Below are 24,975 nucleotides of genomic sequence, written 5' to 3'. Positions count from 1 at the left end.
GGTGGAATTTAGGGCAAACACCTGGGTTGTAGTCAAAATCTGTGACTCACATCTGGTTTCCTTATCTGCAAATTGTGAGGTAATAGACTTAATCATGTCCAACTTCATAATATCAGAAGTTGTAGTTTTAAGAAAAGGTGTATGTGTCTGTGAAGCATTCCACAAATGTAAGATCTGTCTGCTGCTCATTGTAGAAGCTGGGGAGATGGAGCTGGCTTGCTGTGTGACCTCAGTTAAAGCTGGAGCCAGAATTAGAGTCTGTCTCATAGCAAATGCTAATGTTTATCTTTTATCAGAATATTTTTTACTTCACTTGTCATCAAGAGAAAATAAAGAGGATATTAAATTGATAATATTTTATTATTTACTACATAGTAAATATTATTAGCTATATGCCTACTGGCTGAATTTAATGAATGTATGATGGAATGTTAATTTATAACCACTTTTACTTTGGTGAAGTATATTTTTGTATTTGTTTTTTGGTATAAAATAACTTATTTATATAAATTTTATCTATAGAACCAGAAAATTTACAAATGATGGATAATTCTTTTATTTTGTCAAAAAATTATTCAGGTAAAACAGTATACAAGACCACTTGCATTTAAAATAATATTGTGATAAACAGTAGGTCTAAATATTTTTATATGTACCTTATTCATAAAGGTAAAGGCCTTAATCAGATCTCTTGTCTTGTCATCATGTAGGTTATCCACCTTACTAGCTAGGTACACTGACTACGTTTCTCTCCTCCCAGCATCTGTCCTAAAGAAATGACAAGAAAGACAGTTGACTGACTGAACTCTACAATGAATGTAGTGATGTTCTCTATATAGTAAATTACAGCTTTCTTAAAATTGTTTTATTGTCAACAAACAGAGGTTAAAACATAAATATTATGCAGGGATAAATAATTTAGTTACAGTAATTTAACCCAACTAACATGAAGATCATACCTTTTCAGAACACAAAATTTTTAAAATTTACAGAAACATCATTGAAATAGCAATGTAACTTACCCCATGATTTTGTGACATTAGTCACGTGAAATAGAGGCATACTTTTGAGAATTTCTACCTAATTTATAGAGCTTCCTTCATAACAAGTTAAACCATAAATTTTACCGTAACCATGGACTGAGAGGTGTGCTCCTAGCTGGTTTCAGTGAGTGGCCCTCACTCTCACACCTGTTGAGTCCTTATCTTCTTTCCCTTAGGAACTTGAAAACTGGCCTCTATCTTACCAATATATAAAGATAAAAGTTACCTAGATGTGAAAATATTTTTCCCATTGAAATATTGATCATTCAACATAGTTTTTATGTTAGCATAGTTTTTTAATCTCAGGCACCTCTTACAACATGGAAGGACCTCCTACGTTCAGACGCGAGCCCCTTCAGAGGAGAATGCTACCGTCCTGGAGTGGGGAAGTGGCTCAGCCCCCGAAGCCCCGGGCTCTGCTCCCGGCACAGAATGAAAGTGGTTGTGTGGTGCACTCCAGCAAACCCAGCACTTGGGGTGCAGGCCGGAGGAACTTGATTGTTTTAATCCATAGGAATAAATAACATAATTTTATAGGCATTCCTGTTTATTTCTTTACTTTGATGTTGGAGCTCAAAGCCAATGCCTCATACATACACAGCAGGCAATGACTTATCACCAAGTGGCATTTCTATCTCTGATTTTCTTACTTTTAATTTCAAAAAGTAAGATCCTAGAAATAACTATTAATACCGTTTTAAGCCATACTTGTTTCATGTTGGTAGACAATGCAGGAGGGGTGGGGACCAAAACATGTCCATGAAGGTAGACTTGAGGACTGCCTTTCCTCACGCACTCACCAGTTGCTTGCCGAGACGTGCCTCTGGTTTCTTAGGCTTGCCTCCCATCTCGGTTGCTCTCATGCTTGCTGTTCCATCTTGGTGAGACACTACTCTGCCGTGTCACTCTGTTCCCCATCGAGGGTTCCTGTGATCTAGTGTTCCGTCTCCTGCCAGCGGCAGCCTCTCTTCTCTTCTCCGCCTTTCTCCGATCAGTCTGTGTGTTTTCTGTCCTCTGCTTATTGCCAAGTACTGACTGACTACTCATCCTTTCTAAACACTGTCTCACCAGTTTGAACCAAACTCAAGCCTTTTTCTTTCTTTTTTAAATAATTCATTTTTTAAATTTGTCATGTTTATGGGTCTTTGCCTCTATGTGTGTGTGTGCCTTGTGACTATAGAAGCCAAAAGAGAGCATCTGATCCCCTGGAACTGGAGTTGGAGATGGTTTGAACTGCTGGAAGTTAAACCCAGGTTCTAGACAAGGGTAACAAGTGTTCTTAACTGCTGAGCCATCTGCCTAACCCTGCCGAGCTCTGTCCAGTGGCCTTATGCTCAGTATTTCCCTCTGCTTCTACTTGCTTGTATTCTTCCTGTCTTTTCTTTGTACTTTGATTCTTCAGTTAAAGATAAGTTATCTGATGACAATTTTGACTTGTGTATAACAGTATGCTCCGTGAATAGTCATATTAAATGCTTATTGATTAAGATTGTTTTGAAATAACATTCATCTTAGCCGGGCGGTGGTGGCGCACACCTTTAATCCCAGAACTTGGGAGGCAGAGGCAGGCGGATTTCTGAGTTCGAGGCCAGCCTTGTCTACAGAGTGAGTTCCAGGACAGCCAGGGCTACACAGAGAAACCCTGTCTCGAAAAACCAAAATAAATAAATAATATTCATCTATGCATTATAATTTTTTTAGTCATTAGCTCAAAATAATGTTACTTGTCCTTAGTCCTGGCCACTCAGAAGGCTGAGGCGGGAGGATCACTTGAGCTAGGAGTTTTGTGCTAGTCTAAGCAGTACCATGAGCTCCTATCTCCAAATAAATAAATAAATAAATAAATAAATAAATAAATAAATAAATAAATAGTATTAAAAATTATTTGCTAGACCTGGTGGCACAAGCCTGTAATTCTAATACTTGGAAGACTGAGGCAGGAGGATTGCCTCGTGTTTGAGACTAGACTGTGATACATAGTGAGTACCAGGCTAGCCAGAGATCCACCGCAAGATTCTTTCTTGAAATCCAAAAAAGCCAGGCTTAGTGGTACGTACCTTTAATCCCAGCAGCTGGAAGGCAGAGGTAAGACCCTGTCTCACATAACTAAGTGAATGAATGGATGAATGAGGAAAGAAAGATTTGACTTTAATAATTTTGAACACTTTAACCTTCCTTGTACTAGATTGCTCATTAGAGATGAAGTAGGGAATGAGGGTAGTGGGTAGCAGAAACAGGTGGCAATGTTTGATCCTTACCTTTTATTTAGTCTTCCATTCTAAGAGAGAAGGGGCAAAAATCTCTTTCTTTAAATATAATGATATAGGCATGTGGGGTGGGGCAGGTGCTTTCATATCTAGCCCTCTTACTCCCAGCCCCATATCATGTAATTCTGATGAATTGACAGGTTTCTGCAATGCTGTTCATTCATGTTCAAGTTAGCATCTAGACTGCTAATAAAAAAATCTAACCAGTAAACTGATTGATATGTATTAACTACTTCATTCTACTTATGATTAAGACTAGAAATTGAGGGGCCAGTGGGACAGTTCAGTACATGTCATGCACACCTGACGCATGAGTTTGCTCTCAGGAACACACAAGGGTGCGTGGAGAGAACTGACTCAGAGTTGTCCGCTACATGCTCCTTACCTACACGCATCACACTCACAGTATTACATGGAAAACTCAAAACACAGTAGAAAAGAATAGAGCTTTACTATAACTCATATTCTCTGTGTTATATATACAATTTGGTGAATTCTTTAGGAACAGGAAGTAATGGGAATATATGTGAAAGATTTGAGTTTTGTAAACAAAAATCATGCCAGGGGAAATCTAGTAAATCTGGACTAGGGAGAATTTCAGGAACTCTTTGGATACTGGATGAAAAGCTGGAAGCAAGGCACTTAGTGTGTGATTCAGCTCAGAGAGGGTAGCGCTGAGGCTGTCATGTTCTGAGTTTGCATGGAGCCGGCTTGAGGAGAACCTGGTGGTGAGATGGCCCATGCTGTCGCGATGAATGGCTTTTGACTCAGATGGCAAGTCTCTGGGCTCAGGTATGTTGGAGCTGGATGAGGAAGGGGACAGGGACAGGAAGGATGGGGCTGTAGCTCAGCCTTAGAGCCCTTCCCTATTATGTCTGAGGTCCTGGCTTTCATGCTCAGCACTAGGGGTAGTGGGGTGGAGGATTATGTGTGAAAGAATACGACTGAAAATAAGATTCAGTCTTCTCATTAGTACCCACTTTTATTTTGTTACTGCAGACGTTGGTGTCTGCTACATCAAAGGATCTTAACATTACCCTTCAGGAATGTTCTTCCTCTAACAAGTGTAATGTGTGCTCAACCCTGTTGGAAACTAGTCTGCTAGGTGTTGCCATGTAAGATCTTTGCTTACACGCTCCTCTTTCGCTTCCTTCCTTCTTTCTCCTCCTCTTCCTCCTTTTTAATAGGGTCTCTGTGTGTCACCCCTGCAGTCCAGTATGCACTGTGTCAGGTTTCCTCACACTTGTGGCAGTGCTTCTGCCTTTAGTCTCTCCAGAGTTGAGCTTGCAGGCAGGAGCTACAGTGTTTACTGTTTACACGTTTATTATGTATTGTAATTTTGGATTTCACATGAACATGAGTTCTTGTGGGTTCATGAAGACATCTGTCTACAAGATGCTTAATCATGCCAGTGGTGTGTGTGTGTGTGTGTGTCTGTGTGTACACGCTGTTGGGTTTGACTGAACCCAGGTTGATATGCATGATAATTATGTGTTCTACCTTTGAACTGTACCTCCAGCTCTACACCAGTGTTCTTGATATTTAACACAATTTTTTAGCTATATAGCAGCAAGGAAAATCCATAAGTTTCTACTTGAATAGTGTAAGTGAGCCAATGCGGAGAATGATGGGAGTTACTATTATATATATTTAGGCCATAAACACATATGTACTCTAATGGAAAACCTAATTAATTAAGAAGTTCTAGGGTTTAATAAAACAAATGTACATTCTTGAGTTGAGGGCATCTTTTTGTGGCAAGCCAGCTATGAGAGGGGTTTGCTGCTGTGTTGGCGAGACCGTGGTACAAGCCAGGCACTATGCTAATGCAAGCTGAGCTCCATGAACTTGTTTGTTGAAAGACACAAATAACTGGTTCTGGAGTGAAACATACATGGGTTGAAGGATGGAATGTTGGCGATTATAATCTCTTGAATGTTATTGGTTAGTGTTGTAATGGAAAAATATGAACACAAAAGAGAGGGAGAGGAGTCTGGTCACTTGCTTTTCAGTGTTGTGAGAAATCAGGTGTGGGAGGAAGCAGAGGAAGAATGAAAGTGGAGTTCTGTGCCTTCTGTCCACTGTGTTCATCAAGTGTCTGCATGCCTGCCCCGTCTTAGACACCAGACATGGTCTCATTGTCTCACTTGGAATTTGCTCTAGATAGGACAGGGATGGTAAATAAATGAGACAAATATTAAGTGAGACAAATGTTTTTATCCATTTGATAAAATCCAGGAACTAGTGAGCTGGCCCAATGGGTAAAGATAAAGATGCTTGCTGAATAAGTCTGGTAACCTGAGTTCAATTTCCAGACCACACATAACAATGTAAAAAGAACCAGCCACACTGAATTGTCCCCAGCTTACACATGCGCACCATTACCCATGAACCTACAGAACACAGTAATGAAAGTAAAGTAATTGTTTTTAGAAAGACCAAGCATGGTGCTGTCAGTTTTTAACTATAGAACTTGGCAGGTAGAGGCAGAAGGATTAGGAGTTTAAAGCCAGCCTTTGTCTACATAGTGAATTCCAGGTCAGCTTGAGGCACAGGAAACTTTAACTCTTCCATTCTCTCCTCTCTCCATCTGTTTTTAAGTACAAGGAAGGAAAGAGTGGGAAATGACTTATCTCAGTGATGGTACTTAGAGTGAAGCACAAAGGTTGAGGAGGTGTCTGGGGCTTTGTTGAGATGGGGTTTCACTGTCTGTTCTAGACTGGCTTTGAACTTAGGATTCACCAGTCTCCAGTGTCTTACATAGAGTATTAGGATTGCAAGCATATACCACCATGCATGGTTTTTATTTTTTTAATTATGGAAACTTTCAAACTTATAAAAATATGGAAAAGTTTAATGACTTCTCCACTGGCCTCTGCAGGCACCAGGCATGCATTCATCGCCCATATATACAGTCAGGTAAAACACTCATTCTTAAAAATAAATGCAGCTTTTAAAAAGGGAGGGTGGGAGAAATGGCTTGTATAAGAGATTTGATACAAAGTAGTAATGCACAATACAATATCTATAAATCTTGAAAATATTCTATGCCCAGAAAGGATGTCAATCACACAGAATTCTACTCATCTAAAATTACAGAAGAAGAAAATCTACTGAGACACAAAGAATAGTGATGACCTAGAACTGAATGCTTGAAGGAAGACAGAACGTGGCTTCTAATTGGTTAAACGTATGAAGTTTGTGATATGTGAATTATATTTCAGTTTCCGTGGAAATACTTTATTTAGTTTTAGGAAGCATTTTTCATCATCTATTTTTGTTAAATTCCTAAGCTGATTTCTGACCTGCTTGCAAGACTGAGCCAAAAAGATCTGAGAGTGGAAGTGTTGGACCAGAAATGCTCTGGGCAGCTGCGGTCCTAGCAGGGGCTTCAGCAAGAGCTGGTCTGAATGATTTAGAAGCACAGCATGGTCACTACTCTGGCTTTCCCATCATTTGTTGCAGGAAGGAGCTTTCTGGCGAGGGCAAGCTTGAAGCTTTGCCTTGCTTACTAGCACTTTGCAGGTCATTGCCACTTTCAAATGTTATTCATCGACTTCTGGATCAGACAGTACATTCTAGACAGTAACTAAGAGTATGTGCCAGGAACAGATGGAAACCCATGTGGCCAAATTAGAACCATCAAGGAGTCTTCTCTTTTTCTTCTGTTGGAATATTGTATATAAATTTTCTGTGGAAGTATCTTGAGGTTCTAATTCAGATTTATACTATCTCCACATAGGAGTATAAGTCTTTTAGGATATAAAATGGATTTTTTTAAAGCATTGTGGTATTGGCAAATGTTTTTCTTAAAGAAAAGGAATATTTCAGAGGGGCACTAGGTAGTGCGGCAGGATGGCAAGATAGCTCATATGCAGCTTCAGAAGATTTCAGTCACTAATTACATGTCCAAAACTAAAATTTAGTAGTTTCCCTAAAAATAGCCCTCTTTTGAGACAGTATCTCATATAGTCCATCCCCAGCACATCCCAGACCCAGTCACTGTTGCTCACGGTTTAGGAAGGGTCTTGCTGTCCTGGGTAGGTTTGGGTATACTCTGCAGGCCAGGGTGGCCTCAGACAGGAGATCCTCCTACTTAGCCTCCCAAGTGCTGAGATTTCAGGGATGTGCCAAACAGCCCATCGGGGGCAATTTGTTTTGAGCCTGGATATATGCCAACCAAATGAATACATGGATAATAGCCTCCCAAGGGTTCAGTGGACTGCTCAGAATACCACTGTACTAACGTACCCTGGTGAGAGTCTGCAGCAATGAAAGCATCACTGGCCTGTTCTAGAATCACCCCTCATAATAGCAAAACAACATTCAGAGCCAAAGGTCTGAAGCTCTGTTCTCAGCACCCACAAGCAGCCATGTGACTCCAGCTCCAGGGGACCTAGCATCCTCTTCTGGCAGCCATAGGCACCTGCACACACATGGCAAACACACAGAGAGACACACAGACATAAACATTATAAAGTAAATAAGGAAACAGTCCTTCAGGAGCTTATGACTCAGGCAGAGGGAAATAGATGGTCATCAGAGTGTGGGACCACTTTAGCCCACAGGAGTGCTCCTTCCTTCTGTCTGTCTTTTCTTTCTCCCCCTCCCCCCCAACTCCTCCCTACCCCTCACCCCCCAACCCCTCCATCCCGCCTCTGTTTCTTTCTCTTTCTTGAGACACAATGTAGTCCTGGCTATCCTGGAGCTCTCTATGTAAACTAGGCTGACAATCTTTTTTTTCTCCTGGGTCTTGAACATGAGGACCTTATGCAAACTAAGCAAGTCCTCTGCCACTGAACTATCCCTTTAAATCCTCCCTCAACCCGACAAGTTGTGTCTTTCAGGTGCTTCCTGTAGCAGATTCTCAGCCATCAGGCGTCAGGCAGTCACAGTAAAGCTGATTAGAGATCTCGAATTCCAATCCTGCGGCTATCCTTTCCTTAACTCGGATGTTCCTAAGGCTCAGACACTTCATGTAGATCTCTTTCAGTGGCCACCTGCTGCAGATAGATAATATCGTGTCAGTGGTTCCTACACTTTAGCAGAGGAATCACTGGGATGGGATGCAGAGTTTGAAACCTGACCTCCACAAATTCAGATTAGTGGACTTGAGGATTGGGTTCTGGAACCCGTATTCTTAGTTCCTACTGCAGTTAGAGAAACATCATCTCTGTGTTCACTATTTGCAGTTTCCTTCTTTGCTAAGGCCTGTCGCACTCTAAATACCACTACTAAGACAGAGGCATTGTTTTAGAGCATTAGGAAATATCTTAACTCCCCATGATTGATTTTGAAAACTCCAGAGTTTTATAACTCTTGCGTTTATTTTCCTCTGGGGAAGCTGTGGTTATGTTGGTCATGAGAAACAAGGTTTTATTTGTTCAAGAATGTCTCAAATATCTGCGACTTTTTCACTGCTTTGCTTGAAGTCTTCTTCGTTGCCCATCTGGATAGTCACTGACTTATTTATAATCTCAATGCATGCCCCTACTCCCTGGGTTCAGATTGCCGGTAGAGACGACAGAAGCTTTTGTAGGATTTGGGACATAAAATAGTCAACGGTAGTTTAGAGAAGTGATTCTGGCAAGACAAAATTAAAAACTGGAGTTAATGTGAGTTAGTTTCCAGGGCATGTGTGTAAAAAGCCATGTGTGTAAAATGTTTTTTGAGGATGTAGCTCAGTTGGTAGAGTGTTTGCTTAACATACATGGAGACTTGGGTGCAGTCCCCAAGACTACAGAAAAGCAAGTATGGTAGTGCGTCCTAGCACTTGGGATGTAAAGACAGAAGGAGCAGAAGTTCAAGGTCAAAGCTAGAGAGATGGCTCACTGGTCTAGAGAACTTAGGTTAGTTTCCCATTATCCACAGGATACACACAACCATCTATAATTCTAGTTCCCAGATGATTTGACAGCCTTTCTGGCCTCTGAGAGTATCAGATATTCACATGGTATACAGACATACATGCAGGCTAAAGACTCACACATAATAAACTTTTAAAAGTTTAAGATCCAGGCTGGAGCCATGGCTTAGAGGTTAAGAGCACTGACTGCTCTTCCAGAGGTCATGAGTTCAATTCCCAGCAACCACATGGTGGCTCACAACCATCTGTAATGGGATCTGATGCCCTCTTCTGGTGTGTCTGACATACAAAAAATAAACCTTTTTTATTACATAGAGTTTGAGGCCAGCCTGGAGTGTATGAGACTCTGTCTTTAAATTAAAAAAAAAAAAAGACCAGTATTAGATTGAACTATTGCACTGGAAAAGGGAAAATTGGTTTCTGTAATACAAAGTATGGGACATAATGCTTGTGCAGGTGAAAGCAATAATAACTAAGGCCTCACCTTCCTAGGGAATGGCCACTTTTCTCCTGTTCTCAGACTCCTGTGCTATGCTCAGTGAATATGTTCAGAGACATGCATGATTTGTACATACTGAGTTTTTTGTTTGTTTTTGAGATAGAGTCTTCTGCTATAGTCCAGGCTGGCCTTGAACTCATGATCTTCCTTCCTCATTCTTCCAAGTGCTGGGATTACTGGAGTGAACCACTATGGTCAGCTTTGTCCACACTGTTTTGTTTCCTTAGGTATTGCCTAAGAAAACATATTTAACATGTTTGACGTCCCTCTAATGTTCTCTAAGGTAGAAGATTAATTTGGTCTCTATCCTAATGGGAATTATAATGTAACAGGTGGGGACACATAGTACTCAATAAAACCCAAGAAAAGCTATGGTGTTAACTGGGGGAAGTGTTTGGAGGGAGAAGCACAGGGTGTTATGCATGGATTGGAGGGGCACCTGATCTAAAGGTTCAGTACAGATCCATACAAGAAAATGACTTTGCAGCTGAGACCTCAAGAATTAAGGATTAACTATGGGGTAGGAGAGATGGCTCAGTAGTTAAAGGCACTGGCTACTCTTCCAGAGGACCTGGGTTTGAACCCCAGCATCCACGTGGTAGCTCAAAACCATATGTAAGTATAGTTCCAGGGGATCTGATGCAATATCCTGGCCTCTGTGGGTGCCAGGACATAAGTATGATATGCACACATATATGCAGGCAAAACACTCGTACAAATAAAAGAATTCACGATGATTGGAGAAAGGAACGCTTAGAGGTTAGCAGGAACACATGTCCTTGGCACCTGTGGCAGGAGTAATCAGGAAGCCCACGGGACTCTGATTAGGGAGGTTACGGAGCAAGGAGCAGCAGCTGCTTTAGGGAAGAAGTGCGCAGGGACTTTGTAGTTCGTAGTGATGTTTTTATACTTGAGCCAAAAGGCGGTGGAAGGTCATTGGAAGCTTTGAAGTCAGGAGTGTAGGGTATGGTTACATGTTCAGATTAATGTTGGGAAATCGCTACTTCAGCTCCTCCTTTCTCTCTTTCTTCCTTTCTTTCTTTCTCTCTTTCTTTCTTTCCTTCTTTCTTTCTCTTCTTCCTTTCTTTCTCTTTTTCTTCCCTCCCTCCCTCCCTTTCTTTCGAACGCATTGTTGGATTCTAGGTAGAAATCAGTGAGGAAAGGGGTTTATGTAGCTTCTCAGACTGTGAGTCAAGGAATGAGATAGTAGTGGTTTGGATTAGGGCATGGGGACTAGTGGTGACAGGACTTACAGTAAAAGTGTGTTTTGAAGCTTGAGTTGGTAGAATTTAGTGAGAAAATGATTTAGATAGATAGATAGATAGATAGATAGATAGATAGATAGATGGATAGATAGATGGATAGATCGATAGGGAGATGGGGTTGAAGGGGGAGGATGAATATGAAGGCTATATACTAAATTTATAGATTGAATTGGGTATATATAAAAGGCCTTTGTTTTTTGCTGTGTTTTGATGTGCAGTGTGTGAGCCCACGTGTGTACTGATGGATGTGTATGTACATGTGTGCAGGTTCATGGCAGTCAGGGGTTGATGTTCCCTGTCTCGATTAGTCTCCACCTTGAACTGTCCATATTTAGGCAGGATCTGTCGCTTGAGCCCAGAGCTTCCTGACTGAGCTAGTCTAGCTGGCCAGCTTGCTCTAGTGATCCCTTGTCTCTGCTTCCTAAGGGTTAGGATTACAGGTGGCCACCATGCCCACGAGGCTTCTGTATGGGTGCTGGGGCGCTGACCTTGGTTCCCATATTTGTATGAGCCATCTCCCAGGTGGTCTTTATATTGACATTTAAGGAATGCTGGAGAGAAGCAGATTTAAATGGAAGATCAGGAACTTATGTGACAGTTTTTATTTTACTCAAATTCCCACTCCACAAAATTTCGCTGAAAATTGTCCTCCTGCAAACCACGGGAGGAACACACTGTGTCGCTTGGCTTTTCCCATTCCCTGCTAGATACCACATACTTCCTTGCCTGTCCCCTCCTCATTAGATGGATTCCTTTCTCAGGAAGAACTTTGATGATCTTGGAAAGGGGATAAATATTTCCCTCAGTATTTCCCACTGGCTGTTGTATGTTGAAGGCCTCTGTGATCTTGGCTTTGGATAGTGCTGGGAGCGAGCTAATGTTTCTTTCTGCAGAGCAGCATGTTGCTTTCTCACGAGGTGGAGCCTGACACACATTTCATTCATTTCGGTTCATTTCTGCCTCTTTGCCACCAGCCTTTGTCTTTTGCACATCTCATGTTTCTTGAGTTGGAATTAAGAGGTAGGAATAGTCGTTCGGTGGGAATTGCTGATTTGACCCTGAGTGTGGACTGCACGGCAGATGTAACTGGTGCTGAAGAAAATGTCTGTGGCAAGCTCATTTTGCCTGCAGTTGTTGCCGATCTGTTTCTTTTACTCCCTGTGATCAAAACAGTGGTCTAGGGATGAGAATCTACTATTGTTCATTCCTACCCAGCTGTAAAGATAGGCAGCACGGAGAGACGAACTCTTTGTCTTTGTAGCCATGCTGGAAAGAATGAATAAGAACCCTTCAGTGTCTCCTTATCCCCACCCTGGCCTCTGCTGACTCCAAGCTTCAAAACAGTGCCTGGCTTATACTATACTGCCTGTAATATAATGTGGTTACATTAGCAGCATTTTTACTTTTTGGCAAAAGAAATGTTTACCATCTTTTTAAGGCTGTTTATATTGTCATTGAATGATAACTATAGTCGTTCAAAAACGGTTTCAGGGAAGTAAAGAGATTGAATAGGCGGGAGGGCACTTTTGTGTGCTTGTTCTGTAAAAGTGTGTGGGGTTTATCTGAGAGATGGACTTTTCTGCTTTCCTCCTTTGTTTTTCCTGCTGCTGCCCCGTCTCCTAACTCCTCTTTTCCATGTTCTCCCTCCATCTCTTCCTTCTTCTGCTGTCCTTCCTCTTCCTTCCTCCTTTTCCTTATCTATTCTCTTTCCCATCCCTCCTTCCCACCTTCCCTCAGACAGTAGAAACTGGTGGCAGGTTTTACCAGGAACTCACAGACTCAAAAGAAGAAAAATTATTTTTTAACTTGGGCCTTATTTTGGAATGCCAAATTGAAAATAATTTCTAGTCATGGTGGCACACACCTTTAATCCTAGCAAGTGGGAGGCAGAAGCTGATCTCAGTGAATTTGAAGCCAGTCTAGTCTACATATTAAGTTCCACAACAGCCAGGGCTACACAGAAAGACCTTGTCTCAAAAAAACAAAAGAGAAAATAATTTTATAGGGATTTTGTTGTTGCTGTTGTTTTTTGTTTGTTTGTTTTTCTGAGAGATGGCATTACTATAGCTCTGGCTTAAGAGGAATTCACTGTCTAGACCAGGGTAGCCTTGAACTCACAGAGATCCTCTTGCTTCTGACTTCTGGAGTGCTGATATTAAATCCATGAGCCACCATTATCTGCATTTTGTGTGTGAGAGATTTAAAATACATTCTAGAGTAATAATGTTAATATGTCATAGCCACACCCATACTATGCTACTACATCTTGATTTAGTTTTTTCATTTATGTTCCTGTCCAATATTGTTATATATGCTTATTTTCAAATTGGAGTCCCTTAGATGCCAGGAAAACTGTCACTGGCTCTGCTATTAGAAGAGACAAAATTACCTTCTGTCATCAGAGCCAGCCTTTACAACTAGAACCCTGAGGTCACCATCAGGAGCAGGGAAAGATTGTGGTGCAGTATTTATTTTGTTTGTCCTATGTACTTTCAAAAATTATTAAAGAAAGGAAAAAATAATGTATGGGTACATTCTCTTTTTTTTTTTGTTTTTGTTTTGTTTGTTGTTTTGTGAGACAGAGTTTCTCTGTATGTAGCTCAAACTCAGAGATCCATCAGCTTCTGCCTCCCAAGTGCTGGGTTTAGACATATGTACCATCACCCTCAACTGGTTATATTCTTTTACTAGTATAATATTTAATCCTATTCCTCCTTCTCCTCCAGACCCCCAACACATGCACCTCCCAACCTTATATGGTCTCTTCCTCCTCAATAAGTCAGAATCCAACAGTGTTGACTACATTGATTGGGTGTAGGTCCCTTCACCAACAATGGACAGTTTCCCAAAGAAAAGTGATTCTCTCTCCTGGTGCAGCCATTGCCTGCCAGCAGCTCATCAGCTAGGCCTGAGGTCTTGAGAGTGCCTCTTCCTTAGAGGACATATACTTACTAGCTGCCATGGGGACTGTGAGTATAGTGCAGGGATCTTTTTTTTTTTTTATCAAGGAAACCAGATGCAGTTTTGATGCTTTGTTCTTAGATATTATTCCAGTCATTTCAGTGTTGTCTGTAAACATGGCTGTGCTTGGTAATCTTCAGTTTTCAATTGGAAAATCCATGCCTCAGGATACATTGTGTTCTATATGCTTCAGTTGGTACAATGGGCTTCTGATACAGCTTTGTTCTCTAGGAAAACCATTCTGATTATAGAAACTGCTACTTTGTTTCAGGTCGGTCTTCTCTCTTTCCCTTTGAAGACGCCTTCTTGGATGACAGCCATGGTGATCAGGCCTTATCATCTGGTTTAAGTTCTCCCACTCGATGTCAAAATGGTGAACGAGTGGAACGCTACTCTAGAAAGGTGTTTGTTGGAGGCCTTCCTCCTGACATCGATGAAGGTACCACATGCATTCATTAACAACTTTATAAGAGCTGGACTTTCGTGCATTGTATCACCAGACCCTGACTCTTCTCCAAGTCAGCATAGTAAACACATGTTGAATATGTAATGAAATTAAACTATGACAAAGCTAGCTTAAACTATTGTAGTTCTCATAGGCTTTGGATGTGCTATTTTAGACTTACTGCATTTAAGTTGTAGGTGGCCAGAAGTTCATTTTCCTCTAACTATCCTCATATCTGTGCTTACATTGTCTATCAGTTAGATTTTTTCTTTAAGGTAAATTTCTTACCATTGCTGAGAGAATGACAACCTACATTCAAGGAGTTACAATGTCACAATCTTCTCCTTCCAGTCAAAGAAGATAAACTAATTGAGCTGCAACCTTTGTATACATCTTAGTAAAGAAGGCAGTATGGAGACAGAGAGAGACAATTGACTTTAATCCTTTCATCACCAAACAGAGCTATGTTATGCTTGTTCCTTATGGATAGAATCATTTCTTTCTAAAATAATCCTAGAGATTCCATACAAGTAGATTCCACGCAGATGAGATTATATACTTTTCAGTCACATGTATTAATTTGGGGTGATATGTATATGCTACACACATGGAGGGCAGAGGACAATTTGTAAGAGTTTCTTGCCCCCATGTGAGTCCCAGGGATTGAACTCAGGTTGTTAGGCTTCGTGGCAAGGCCCTTTTTGCACCAAGCTTCTTTTGTCTGTGAAATCATATTTGAAACACCTTCTGCATCTTTATCTTTTTTTAATCTAAAAATACAGAAACATTCTCAGTTTTGGAAATATGTTCGACTTGACATAAAAATTACCTTAGCTATAACTAGATTTTTCTTCCAAGTTTCTTATTAATTTTGTTGGCAGTAAAAGATAAGGAATTCGAGTTAGGAACATACTTTTCATGATTAGACGCCAATAACCAAATATGCTCCCTAGCAATGGTATTTTACTCTGCAGATTTTACTTCTGAAGATACTTTAGAAAAGCTCTCAAAAGAAAACAAATGCAAAAAGCGGGATGGGGAGATCCCTTAAAACATTTTTTAATGAAAAGATATATTTTATGTTTCTCATGAGTGCAGGTTTCTTCCCTTTTACTAAGTTCCTTCTTTGTTTTGTAGATGAGATCACTGCCAGCTTTCGCAGGTTTGGACCACTCGTGGTGGACTGGCCTCATAAAGCCGAGAGCAAGTCGTACTTCCCTCCTAAAGGTAATGGACTCAAGATGTCCCTCTGACTGTCAGACGCCAGACAGTTCCAAATAAGACAGTCTTACAAGTCTTGAAATAGCCATTGGCCCTATTTCCCTGAGTCAAATAACAATGATCATCATCATGTATGAGTTTCCCTTGGAGACACTTCCCCAGGAGTGCACTGTTTTGATGACCCTGATTTTATTAACAATGAGATTTTTTTTTTTGAATCTGTTATAGAGGAGCTTTTTGCTAAGTTTATAGTTTCCTAGGGATGCTAGCAATGGTAAAATGTAAAAGTTAGTTTTATGTGTATTCCTATAGCTGTGTGGGTTTTTTATTTTTAAATAAATCTCACAATCCTGGGGCTTGAGAAAGCTAGTGGCTAAAGAATGACTGTGTGCAGTATGCCAGTTATCCACAGCTAAAGAATAACTGTGTGCAGTATGCCTGTTATCTGCAGCTAAAGAATGACTGCGTGCAGTGTGCCCGTTATCCGCATTGAATGCTAAGTGGCTTGGCCCGTTGGGGGGTGAACTAGCTAGCAAAGGAGCCTTCCCAACACCCTGCTTCTCTTATCTTTAGGCTCTCCCACTAAAGCTCTGACAGATATATTGCCCTGTGCTCGTTGTTTCTGCAGAATCCAGGGAACATCTGTGCTGTGCTCAGTTGGGTGTGTTCTGAGCGTCCGATAATAGAGTACTTTGGATTGAAGAGAATGGGCTTCTCTTTCCTCTGTTATGTTCTGCAGCCTGTGTTTCAAGGGTGCCATTCATCTTGGAAAAGGACTTGTGATACATTATCTGTGTAACATTCCTCATCACAAAAGGAGGAAGTCAGCATGCTTGTCTTTCTTGAGCCCTGTGCAGGAGTCAGACTTAAGCTCATGCTAGGGAAGCCTCTGGCTTCCTGCTATGCCCAGTTCATAGGTTTCCTGTTCCCTTAGCCATCTCTTCCATTGCTCTGTCACCCATGGAAAGAAGCTAGCTACTACAGGGTGACTTGTTGCTGTTAATATCTGCTGTTAATTGTTGTCTAAGACAGGCCTACTTTAGCCTGGTGGTGGTGGTGCACGCCTTTAATCCCAGCACTTGGGAGGCAGAGGCAGGCGGATTTCTGAGTTCAAGAGTTTGAGGCTAGCCTGGTCTACAGAGTGAGTTCCAGGACAGCCAGGGCTACACAGAGAAACCCTGTCTCGAAAAACCAAACCAAAAAAAAAAAAAAAAAGACAGGCCTACTTCACTTTGTATTACAAGCTGGCAGAATACTCAGCATATTTTTGCCTTAGCCTCTCAGGCGCTAGAGTTATAGGCACATAACAATATCTGGCTCAGAATACTTTTACCTTTTGAAATTAAGCTTATTTCATCAGAAGAGATAAAAATCATTGTACTGATTATTTCAGTAGAAGAATGTGTTTCCTGCCTTGTGTTACATGAACTACACTGTGTAAAGTTGTATATGTAAAGATGTTTTCAGGTGGGCCATACTGTGATCCAGCATTTTACCAATGAATTAATGTGCTTATCACATTGTGGAATATGTCATACACTTTATAAAATGACACACATGAAAGGTGTGTCTAAGAGTGATAGTTACAAAAGCAGCCATACTGAGAAGATTATGAAAACCATTCTTGCATAAAGTTGTCAAATGGTCACTGGAGGAAATAAAAAGGAAAAATCATAAAAAGGAAATTAATCATTATAAGGTCACATTCAGATAATCATTCAAAGTATATATCTGTGAGAAATACTCACTTTGCTAAATGTCCTCCTTATAATATGTAGATTTGTGTGTCATTTTAACATATGTGCATTACATATAATGTATGATGTTTTATTATATATTTTCCCTAACAATGTTAGCATATTTCTGTAGCAGACCTACATTACCATTAATGAGCATAGTTTTATTTATTCAAGTCTATGGAGAGCTATTTTCTCTCATAAATTATGCTTCAGTTAGTATTATGTTTTTATCTTTTTTTTTCTTTCTGAATTTTCTTTACAAGGAGAAAGGTGCTGAGGATGTAACCGGGGCCTTCTGTGCACTGGACAACAGCACTGACTTACAGTTCTGTCTTTACCTCCTCGGATAAATTCCTGTTCCCATTCTTAGTATTTGGTTAATAAAACTCAGTCTTGCTGAGAGTCTAGGGAAATTATTCCTTTACAATTTTTGCCAATTTTATGGTTAAGAAGAACACTTTTGGAGTTATTTTTAACCTTCTTTACTGTTGCATTGATTTTCTTATTTTGTTAAACAAATACTTTTTTGATACCTTTTAGGTATCTGGATATTTTGTAAAAATTTCTTATATATGAATAACTTTTGTCCTTTAGACAGTCTGAAGTAGCCCAGGTTGGACTTGAACTTACTCTGTAGCTGAGAAAGACCTTCAACTACAGACATGAAGAAGACTTTAGTCTTTTGAGGTCAAGCCCAAGGTTCCATGGATTCTGGCAAGCACGCTATCAGAAGCCCATATGGTTTTTCTTTTAAGTACTTTGAACTATGTTTGAAACAACCTCCACCCATTTATCATTTACTTTTCAGTGATATTTAATGTTTTTCACAGTGCCAGTAAAATTACCAATACTTTTCTTTATGTGTTTTTGTTTGTTTGGTTTTGGTTTTTTGAGACACACAATATGTAGCCTTCGATGGCCTGGAGCTTCCCTGGTGAGCCAGGCCTAGTGACACAGGTCTGTAATCATAGCTACTGAGGAGCCTCTCAGAAGAGGATTTGCAAAGTCAAGTTTGATTCTCTGTCAAAATAAAATAGACGAAAAAGGCTGGGATGAAACTGAGAAGCATGGCTCTTGCCTAGTGTGGGGCTGCACCACAATAGCATGGCATTATCAAAGAAAGAGGGGGACAAAGGGAGGAAGGGAAGACAAAGAGTGGTAAGGGACGGGGCCCTAGTACAAACAGGATACAGGGTATAGATGTTTGTGTCCAGGAGTCTCTGAAGGAGTCCTTGTTAGGTCTTGTGGGGGATCTAGAGAAGACACCATTCTTGATATTAAATGACTGCACTTTCTCAAACATATTCAAAGATACAAATGCAAAACTTTGAATGGTAAAGTATGAATCTTGGCACTAGATTTATGGAATTCATATATTGTATGGCCCTATGGTTATTTAACCTTTCTGTGCCATAGTTGTATCACCAGCAAAGAAAGAATAAAATAGTACCTATTTTATGACACTGTAATGAGGATTCAGAGGGGTAAATTCTGTGTTTATAACATGGTATTATAAACGATGATATTTCTTTTAAACTATGAACTAATCTGCAATCCATACCAAGGGAACAAAATTATTCTAGGAATTCAGGAGAAACTGCTGTGGGATGTGTAAAATCCTGACATCTGGAGATAGATGGAAAAAGAAAAGGCAGAAAATGCCAGGGCACAGTGTGATCATTTTTATTTTTGTTTAGGTTGGTTGTTTATGGTGAGCCAAGGCAATAAGTCACTATTTTTTTTATTTTTAATTTCATTTACTCATCTAGTTTTTCAAGGTAGGCACCTATCATATTTATTCTTCTATTGCTTTGAGGAGACACCATGGCCAAGGAAACTTACAGAAGAAAGCATTTAATTGGCTTGCTTACAGTTTCAAAGGGTTAGTCCATGATCATCATGGCAGAGATCATGGAGGCAGGAAGGCAGGCATGGCACTAGAGTAGTAGCTGAGAGCTTATATTTGATCTGCAAGCAGCAGGCAGAGAGAACTGGGTCTGATGTGGGTTTCCGAAACCTCAATGCCCATGCCCATAAAACACCTCAATGCCACACCTACTTTAACAGGGCCACACCTTCTAATCCTTTCCAAATAGATCCATTAAATGGGTACCAAGAGTTCAAACATGAGCTTATGGGGGACATTTTCATTCAAATCACCACAACACCATATTACTCCCATATTATAGAAGCAGAAATAACTTCAGAAGAGAGTGGTTTGTCAAAGGCCATAGGTAGGACTGGGATTTGAGCTAAAACAGCCTGTTCTTTGAAGTCAAAGTCCCTCCACCAGACAGGATTTTATGATGCTAGATTAGACTTAAAGTATGCTGTGTAGCCAACCTTGAACTTCTGGTTCTCTTGCTCTACCTCCCAGGTGCTGGGAATTACAAATGTCATGCTGATGATGTAATCTAGGACTTCATGCATGCTAGAAAAGACTCTACCAAAGGAGCTACATCTCGGGCATCTCCCCCTTTTTGGGGACAAGGTCTCATGTAGCCCATTCTGGCCTTGAACTTCATATGCCCCTGAGGTTGACCTTGAATTCTTTAGGTACTTTGATTACAGGTTTGTGCCAGTATACCTAGCTGTGAGTCCATAGTTCTTAATTGTGTTGTAGTAGTTTCATTTAGAAATAAGAATGTTGGGCTGGAGAGATGGGGTTAAGAGCACTGACTGCTTTTCCAGAGGTCCTGAGTTCAATTCCTAGCAACCACATGGTAGCTGACAAGCATCTGTAATGGGATTCAATGCCCTCTTCTGGTGTGTCTGAAGACAACTATAGTGTACTCACATATATAAAATAAGTAAATCTTTAAAAAAAGGAATAAGAATGTCACAGAGATAGACATGTTCAAGATTGTCTTTAAGACTGAGTGAAGTCAGAGCCTTGATCTTATATAAGCTGAGTAACTTGTGTTCATAAATATAAACCATAGACAGACCACCTGCAGGGAATTCCTGTTCCACATCTTGATGGAAAATTATTAATCTTCCCAAATTTTATCCAAAAATGAGGATAATGTTTATGCTGTTAAGTTTCATTGTTGTGAAGGGTCAATATGCTCAAGATAACTCTTATAAAAGACAACATTTAATTGGGGCTGGCTTACAGTTACAGAGAGGTTCAGTCCATTATTATCATGGTAGGAAGCATGGCAGTGTGGACAGACATGGTGCTGAAGAAGGAGCTGAGAGTTCTACATCTTGATCTGAAGGCAGCCAGGAGAGGTCAGTCTTCTTTAGGCAGCCATGAAGGGATTCTCCTCCACACTGCGCAGAGATTGAGCATAGGACCGCAAAGCCCACCCCCACAGTGACACACTTCTTCCAACAGGAGATTCTCTCCAACAGACAGACAGGAGGAGGGTCTCTTTTCCACAGTAGGCACAGCTTGAGCAGTAGGAGCCCTCACCTACACAGAGACAGTTCCTCCAACAAGGCCATACCGCCTAATAGTGCCATTTTTCATGAGCCAAGCATATTCAAACCACACATATGCCTTCCTGCAGTTTCTTATGCTTAAACAAGACATTGAAGATGGAATATTTTGCTTAGTATCCAGGTATCACTGAAGGATTGTTTGTTTGAGCAGAGTGGTTTTCTTCGTTAAGTTATGAAGACCTAGGATACCAGCAGTGAGATATAATAAGAATAGAGGGTAAGAGATCACTGGTTCTGGTGCTGGAGCTGGTGGTGATGGTCATGGTGGCAGTGGGTTCAGTGGCAGGGTGTGTTGAAATTCCTTCCACTAAATGGTATACCAGTTGGATTGTTGATCAGAGGGAGAATCAGGTTGGTATGTTGATGATTTGATGTAGAGTTTGGTCTCTCCTTGTCTCTGATCTGAGAAGAGATTCCTGATGGGTATTTGGTTTATTATAGTCAGGCCTTGGGGAGCAGAGACAGGGGTTGGAAGTGCATGTGTCTTGAGTCATCTTTTTTGAGAAGGGAGAGGAAAATGAAGAACAGATAAGTAAAGTTTATAGCAACAGTTACTAAGACCATGAAATAGAAATGTCTATGGCCTTCTTGTCATACCTGGTATTATGACTACCCAATAAGTGGACAGAGTAGTAGAGCCAAACAAAACAATCTGGTTTCATTGAGCAAGTATTACTTTATGAGCAACAAGAGTGATGGGGCCTCCTCAGCAGAACTCATCGGTATCTTTGTTTCCTTGTAGGCTTTAGTCCAGTACACCTGTCTGTCTGTACACAGGGCCGTGAGCATAGCAGCTGAGATCAGTCTGTGTTCACATTTCAATCTCGTCTCCCCACAAGCATCTAATGACTTTTGTTGGCTGCTCCACATATTCTGAACCCTAATTTATTTGCTTGCTGGCAATTTAGTCCATTAGTAATAATACTTACGTTATTCTTGTCTGTGTCCTTTTCTTTCAAGTTGTTTCCTTTATGCTAAATTAGAAGGTACTTAGCTAGAGATGAAAATCTTAATGACTCCGGATTTGATGTCACATGATTTCCCAAAGCAATCTCTTTGTGAAGTTTATGCTAATTTGGACATCTGCACCAAGTTTTCTCTTTAGTTTCAAGTCAGATAAATGGCACATTGCAGCTGTGAACTCACCTTTTCGCTTCTTTGTTCAGCAAATAATGGACCTCTGCAGAAGCCAGGGCCACACTGGTATGAATCATGTGCCTGAAATGGTTCAGTCTTTTTTCGATCCAACCTGATTGTCTGAATCTTGACTGCTTCCTGCCATCACTGCCCATCTTAGTAGAGTCTCATGGGGGAGCTTAGGGTGATCTTGAAGTCCTGATGGCTTTGAGTTATATTACAGATATACACCACTATGCCCAGCCCTACTGTCTTTGAACAGGACAGCAGAATCCTCTTAGAGCAGTGGTACTTCTCTTTGTCTGAAACTCTTCACCCAGGTTTCTGAATAGGATGCTCGATTTCTTCCTTCAGATCTCTGCTTAGATGTCACTTTAACGACAACAGTCTTTCTAACTTCTGTGTCTAAAGTAGCCACTCCTCTACCCTCTACTTCCCCTCGTAGTTCTTTTGTACCTCAGTATATTTTTCTTTGAAGTACCTATCCTCTGCTTTCCAAACTAGAATGTAAGAGCCCTGTTTCGTTCACTGCTCTGCACCTCCTAACCCTGGCACATTTTCCTCGAATATTTTTTAAATGAATGAACTACAGCTTTGCGAGTGATGAGCAGTTTCATTACTTGCTCAGAGAGTAGAAGTTCATCATGTCCTAGAACTGGAAAGTTCCTTAAAGACCATCTTAGTCTAACCCAACCTTCATGTAAAGCTGCAATAGAAAGAAGAGAAATGTCTTTTCATTAGTATGCAGTTTTTAGACGGCCTTGAACCTGGGATATCAGTAGTTGGTATTATTTTGCCTAGTAGATAAAGGAAGTGAATTTTTCATTCATTTTTGCTTAGAAGGGAAGGCATACCTAGGCTATATAACCTTGTCGTCTGTTATTCTCACAGAAGCTGGAGCCTTTCCAAAGAGCTGCCTTAAGCTTGTAGTAGGTCTGAGTTGTCTTTTGTCCATAGATTAACTATAGGATTCTGCCTCCTTGGTGCTAACTCACCACCTATGTACCTGGATGAGATCCCCTAAGGTTGAGTTGTTTGCCTGGACAGATCACAGACACTAAGGTGCTAGCTCAGCTCAGGGGCGTGGCTCTAAGTGACAAGAGGAGTACAAGAAGAGCTTTGCTATGAGCAGGTGGCATGGAGGCTGGAGGAGGCCGGCAGGCAGCTCAGATGTGTATGCCTGGGAGCTAATTCTCTATTGCAGTTTTCTGCTGCTGTGAGTCAGCTCAAGTGTTCTCATGTTTCTACTTGAGTTCCAGAGAGAAATCTGATTAGTCTGGTTTGTGTTTTAAGACTTGGCTATAATGTAAGTTATCCCCAAGGTAGAGCCCTGGATTTCTTGACTGCTTAATAAAGGAAAAGCTTGGTCTTGCTTCCTTGAGCACAGAGCTGTGAAGTGTTCCATCTAGGAAGATAACTTGGCCCAACAAATATAGTGGTAGACATTTAGTGTAACCTCTCTCAGTGTCTCCTGGAGAATGTGTCTGTCCAGTGTTGCTATCTCTGGAGCTATAAAATGTCTTCTCACCCTGGACTTTCTTTCTTTTTTTTTTTCTTTTTCTTTTTTCTTTTTTTTGGTTTTTCAAGACAGGGTTTCTCTGTGTATCCCTGACTCTACTGGAACTCACTCTGTAAACCAGGCTGGCCTCGAACTCAGAAATCTGCCTGCCTCTGCCTCCCAAGTGCTGAGATTAAAAAAGGTGTGAGCTACCACTGCTCAGCCACTCTGAACTGTCTATCCTTTCTGCACAAAGCAGCTGCTCCTGATACTGCTATAATCTAACCTCTTGGGAAGAATGGAACCTGTGGAACCACACAGAGAATCTAGCCATAGAGAGCAACTGTTCTACACTGTTGTTGGCAGAGGCTTCTGGGCAAACACAAGGAAAATAGCCAGCCTCAGATATTGGGCAGGAGATGGCCGAGTACCTCTGAACCACCCCAGAATCTGAGATGCCAGTGATGGAGGAGGCTATAATCCACAGCTTACTTGGGCAGCTGGTGCAAGCTTTGTCAGTCCGGGGCACAGGTCCAGGTACACAGAAGTAGACACAGCCACTCATGTAATACAGAGTGACTCAGGTGAAGACTCCCTTCTACTTTCAAAAAAACATGTACATCTTTAAAAAAAACAACCATATATATTGTGTCTGTGGTTATTTTACCTGTATGCATCATGTATTCCTGGTGCCCCAAGAGGCCAGACAGTTGACAGCTGCTGTGTGGCTGCTTAGAATCAAACCCAGGTCAGGAAACATCAGCCAGTGCTCTTGAGTACAGAGCCATCACTTGAGCACCAAAAGCGTTATGCTTCTGAGCGGCTATTTCAGCTGCAATCCTGGAGTTTTCTATGCTACAAAAGCTGGCTTGCCTGCTGACCTTGTGACTAAGCCATGCAGTTGTGCTGGTTTATGTAATAGCAGCATGATTTGTGAGCCTGGCATAAGGCAGGCCACGTGGATTCAGATCCACTCTGAACCAGCCAGCTAAGGTGATACTGTTTGAGGGACAAGAAAGGGACAGTCATAGGTCATTGAGTTGCTATAGTGGGCTGGAGCATAGCACCTATTTCATTTTCCTTCAGTTGGTCTAAAATCTGACTTTGGAAAGACAGGTTTGCAAATGTCATTTTTTCCCCTTGTAGATAATTTGAATGGAAATAAGTCAGTGTTGTTCTAGTCTCAGATTCCAAGTTTTTCCACCTTCTGGGTTATGTAAACTGATCAGTCAGGAAGCCCAGTGAATTTAGCATGTATTTAATCTTTCACACTCTATAATAAATACTTTGAGTAATATTCTTTTATTTTCCTTTCATAAATGTAGGTCTTGGCTGATAGTACTAACACTCTGGTGAATTATGAATATATTTTAATATTTTATATACTTGCAGTTTTCATTCCAGGGAGTAGTTTTCTTGTGAAAACATTGAAACTGCACCATACTGTAATGAGGTGATTTTTTTTGTCTTGTCCTGCTTAGACAGATGGAGCTGCTTCTATTTTTACTTTTAGACCATAGTACATTCCCACTTAGGCTGTTTTATTAAACACCTGTCTTCTCAGCATTGTACTAAAGTCGAACTGTG

General features: G+C 40.8%; 1 protein-coding gene across 1 annotated transcript in view; it reads left to right on the top strand.

The window, feature by feature from the left end:
- The window catches only part of Cpeb3 (cytoplasmic polyadenylation element binding protein 3), a 183,262-nt gene that overhangs the window by 105,986 nt on the left and 52,301 nt on the right, over positions 1-24,975 (top strand). Inside the window, exons 5-6 of the mRNA XM_028773477.1 lie at positions 14,173-14,340; positions 15,484-15,573. Coding sequence (XP_028629310.1) covers positions 14,173-14,340; positions 15,484-15,573 — 258 coding nt within the window. The remainder of the gene's footprint in view (positions 1-14,172; positions 14,341-15,483; positions 15,574-24,975) is intronic.

This window comes from Grammomys surdaster, unplaced genomic scaffold (assembly GCF_004785775.1).
Source record: "Grammomys surdaster isolate TR1022 unplaced genomic scaffold, NIH_TR_1.0 229, whole genome shotgun sequence".
In the NCBI taxonomy this organism is placed as follows: Eukaryota; Metazoa; Chordata; class Mammalia; order Rodentia; family Muridae; genus Grammomys; species Grammomys surdaster.
Note: the sequence above shows the minus strand (reverse complement) of the source record. Positions and strands in the feature narration are given on the sequence as shown.